We start from the raw sequence: 4,648 nt of genomic DNA on the forward strand, positions 1-4,648 counted from the left end.
GAAAGAGGAAGAAAGGCTATTTAACTCATTAATGTAGTGGGCAATTTGCCAGTTCTTAGAAAGAAAAGTCAAATTGTTTGTCTTTGAAATCTCCTCCCTTAGAGTCTGATTGAAGAGTAGTAGTTGTGGTGTGCTGACTGAACTTCCTTCACTGGTCTAGAACATAATCTCAGCTTCCAAACTTTGCATCTTTATTTTAGAGGGATAACAAAAATTCTTGATCTAGAGTTCCTTTTGACTTACAAAATAATACATCTTCTATGTTTCCTTTTTCTAAAGAATGTAAAGAAAAATATTTTGTCTTCTCACTTAAAGTTATTTTTTTTACTGTCAGGTTTTAGTATTAAAATACTAAATCGCTTAGTAGTCTATGTGACCTGGTCATAAATTAGTATTCCACGTAACCTTGGAGATCTCTTACATCACTGATAGAGAAAGTAGGGAATTTTTTCAGTGATTCAGTTTACTTTTCAGTTTCTTCTTACTAGCCAAATTCTTACTGCTAAGTAGCATACACAAACTTGTCTCAGTAAGAAAATTACTGCTTTTTATTTACTTTAAGGGTATACGTAAGCCTAGAGTTTTAGTTCTTATATAGTTATCACTAAAATCACTACCTTCGTAATGTTCTAATAACATTCTATACTGTCTGCAAGAGCTTGAAAGAAGCAAGCAGTCAATTTTAAGGATATATATGAACTTGTTTTAAAATGGATGTGTACCGTAGGATTGTACTTGAATAAAGCATTTCCTGATGTCATTTCAATCAAAGGCAGAGGAATTTTTGTGTACAGCCAAGTCAAGGTATGAAGACGTAGTTAGACAGTGTTCCTCACTTGAACTGAAAAAAAAATTCTCTTTAATATCCTTGAGTTAATGGTGGTCTTTCTTTCTGAAATATAGATTGATATTTGTGCAGAAGAGCTGGGGAATAATGTGAGGCCAGCTGCAGTTTTATTAGGTGACATCAGCGCTGTGACTCAGCAGGTAATGTAATGTCAGGTGTCCTCCTATTTTGACCTTAATTTCCTCTGATTTATATAAAGTAAGTTCTAGTTAAAGAAAAGAAAACAAATGTTCAAGGAAAAACCTTTTTCAGGTAACATATTCATGCTGTGCATCTAGTCTATACCCAAATTAAATATTAAAGATTCTGATTAGTGTTACTGTGATTGTGCTGGGATTTTTCTTGATAACGTTATTCTTGATACTCGTGATGGTTTTTTTAAATATTGAAAGAAATCTCTACAACATTACAATATTGTTCCAGCTCTTAGAAGAATTCAGCAGAAGACCATTGAAATATCCTTCTAACTCAGAGTGGTGGAAAAGGCTAAGAGAGAAAATTATGAACAATGAGGAAAGATCAAAGGTATTGTTATATTAAAGAAAAGAGGAGGTTTCTCACCTCACAGGTACCAATGCATAGTCAGTATTGTCACTGGTCTGTATCCCAGCTTCTCAATTACTTTCAACAGTCATGTCACCCAGGCTTGGAAAATATATACCATTCTGATACGGGCTTATTCTTGTTGGGCTTGTGAACTGTTTTGTATAAATTCAAACTCTGTGGAAGTGATTGAACTTTGGAATTGGGTTCTTAAAGCCAGTAGTAGAAGATGACCACAGCCAGAACTATTGTATTATGGGCTGTGACTTCTAAGCAGTGGACAGGTATTGCAAGTACTCCCAAGTTGAAGCTAGCTTATGTGAAGATGCATTCTTAGTTCTCTTTTGTAATTGTGCTGTTGAGCCGTTTAGCAATGCTGCTGGAAGTGCAATCTATGTTAAAAGCAAATAGCTATTAGTGCCAAAAGACCATGGGTGTTTGGGATATGCCTAACTTTATGCAACTCATATTCTGCAAGTTCAGATGCATGTTTCCAAGTCTGGACTCTAAAATAAATTCACTGTAGCAGATCACTCTTTTAAACTTCCTCCCAGCACACAGAGGACAGCTCACTTAGGGTTATCAATAGTGAAACGTATATGCAGAAGAATTTGATATGCCTCTCAGGTTAAACTGAGATTTAACAGCTTCCTGTTAATGATAGGCCATTTGAGGGTTGCTGAGTGAGTGAGCCTCTGATAAATATGTTGTGTCACCAGGATAAATACAGAAGGAGTAACCTTGATGTAGTGCATGGAAGACCAAGTACTTCAGCCTTACGTAGCAGAGTGCATTTTTATTTCCATCATTATTATTTACATGTCTAAGTTCTGCACCTTATTATAAATGCTGCCCATAGGACTTACTGATGTCTCTTATTTTTAAGGGATTAGCATTGCAGAAATCCCTGCCTATGAATTATTACACAGTCTTTCATCACATCAAAGAACTGATACCAAAAGACTGCATCTTAGTAAGTGAAGGAGCAAATACCATGGACATTGGACGAACTATGCTTCCAAATTACTATCCTCGCCAAAGGTGTGGTATTTTCTTTATGCTGACTCAACAGGCGAGATCTATGTATAAATGTTTTCATTTAGCTGAGAAGCATGATGGTCCACAACTTTTGTAATCCTTTTTAAATTTTCTAAATAAAAAATAAAAGCTTAGTATGTTTGGAAAGGAAGTTCTGCACTCATATGCTGATGTCCTTCGTAGTTTTTAATAACTCTCTGCAACTTGTCTGTGTGCTCAGCAGCAGAATGGTCACAGTTTCTCACTCTTTTGTGGAAGGTGACTGAGGAACATCATGTTGAATTCCTTGATGTAGATGTTTACTTCTGTGTTCACAGTCAGGGGTAAATATTGATTTCAAATAAAAACAAATTGTTGGGATTCTCATGTTGAAATAAATTCATACAAAGAGTTTTTCTTTGAAACACACTTAAAACCAGGGAAAACTTAAGAAGAATCATCTCCTCTTAAAAGTTGGACTTATATATTGGCACACTTTCATGTAAACCTGCATGCCTAAAATGTAGACACTCAAATTTGGAAGTGCTGGTATGTCACTATAATCCTTATGTATAGTCTAGTTTTACGTAAGTAGGAATTAAGGGCTGTCGGGGGAAAAGTGAGTTTGTTCTGGTGAGGTGAAACTTCTGATCTGAATGTGAAGCTTGTGCCTACTTGTGAAAGTAGCATGTAAGTCCTAAATGAATGTAAATAGGGTTTTTTTGCGAACAAAAAACAACCTACCAACCAACAAAACCTACTGCCAGTAAAGATTAGGGAAGACTGTCTTTTTTTTCCGCTCTTACTAACATTACTGTGCCCTTATTTTAAATGGTTGCCTTCTCAGATTACATTGTGTGTATCTGAAAGCAAATTTGTAGAGTTAACCCTAGAGTAATCTAGTTCTTTATGTACTCTTATATCTGTTATGTGCTTCTGACTGAAATTATCTGATTTAATTACAGCTTTCAATTTGATTTCCAAAGTTGAACAGAAGACTAAAATTTGAGCAGCAGTATTTAAACGATGGCTTTCAGACTTCTAGTTATATTTTCAAGAAATTAAATATAGAAAGATTTCATGTAGTCTGCCTATCTCTACAGTAATTGAATGTTTTTGAAATATTGTTACTATGCAAGCTAAAAGCATACAAGAATAGCTCTTTATTGTAGGACAGCTAGTGTATAAGGGTTCTTAATTTTAATCAGAGTTCCGGTATGTTTATATCACTTAAAACATTTTCAGTCTTATCAAGTGTTTGACTACAATAAACTATACATCTGATATCTCTTCATACCAGTTGTTTTTGAAACAGTATTTGACTAGTATGTGGCAAATTATTAGAAGTAAAGATAAGTCATCATAGATTTTAGAAGTAAAGATAAGTCATCATAGATTTAAGTTAAAAGTTTGAGTAAAAATAAGGGGATAGTAATTCGGTATTCTGCCCTTTAGGCTTGATGCAGGTACCTTTGGAACGATGGGAGTTGGACTGGGTTTTGCTATAGCAGCTGCAATGGTAGCTAGAGACAGAACACCTGAGAAGAGAGTCATCTGCATTGAAGGAGATAGTGCTTTCGGGTTTTCTGGGATGGAAGTGGAAACTATTTGCAGGTAACTTTTTTTTTTTTTTGCTCAAGAAGACCCTCTTCATATATTGTCATGACCAAGTTGACTAGAAGGCCAAGGACAGTGCTGTTAGATGGGGTACTCTTAAAAACACATGAAGACAAGCCAAAATATATACGCAGTTGTTTTTATGCTGTTGTGACATAATGTGATAGCAGTAATGAGTAGATCATGTTTCAGGTGGAAGTGATGTTTTTTAAAAATTTTTTTTTCTTTTACTTTTCCTTAAATGTTACACTTTTAACACCTTACAGAAAGGTGCAAGTAATTCAGAATTCTACCAAATGCATCTTTTTGTAGATACAACTTGCCAATCCTGATTATTGTTGTAAACAACAATGGGATTTACACTGGTTTGGATGCAGATGCCTGGAAAGAGATGTTAAAGTTTGGAGATCCTACTACATGGTGAGTATCTTCAAAGTATGTCCTGTAAATTAAGGAAGAAGTTACCAAAATGGTAATTCTCTTCACTTACAATACTTTGTGACCCAGACTGAAATTTTTCATCAAGTTAATTTAGTCCTAGACTAAGTTCATATTAGTAACAACCAGTTACTGAAAGCAAGCAGCCAACCTAATTGTGACCTGCTTGGTGGACGAGGGGAAGGC

General features: G+C 35.2%; 1 protein-coding gene across 1 annotated transcript in view; it reads left to right on the forward strand.

The window, feature by feature from the left end:
* The window catches only part of HACL1 (2-hydroxyacyl-CoA lyase 1), a gene marked incomplete at its 3' end in the record, with an annotated part of 15,893 nt that extends 11,449 nt beyond the window's left edge, over positions 1-4,444 (forward strand). The window contains exons 11-15 of the mRNA XM_010183351.1: positions 904-987; positions 1,271-1,372; positions 2,277-2,431; positions 3,863-4,021; positions 4,337-4,444. Of these exons, the coding sequence (XP_010181653.1) occupies positions 904-987; positions 1,271-1,372; positions 2,277-2,431; positions 3,863-4,021; positions 4,337-4,444 (608 nt within the window). The remainder of the gene's footprint in view (positions 1-903; positions 988-1,270; positions 1,373-2,276; positions 2,432-3,862; positions 4,022-4,336) is intronic.
* Positions 4,445-4,648: the final 204 nt, after the last annotated feature.

This window comes from Mesitornis unicolor, unplaced genomic scaffold, assembly GCF_000695765.1.
Source record: "Mesitornis unicolor isolate BGI_N332 unplaced genomic scaffold, ASM69576v1 scaffold40130, whole genome shotgun sequence".
In the NCBI taxonomy this organism is placed as follows: domain Eukaryota; kingdom Metazoa; phylum Chordata; class Aves; order Mesitornithiformes; family Mesitornithidae; genus Mesitornis; species Mesitornis unicolor.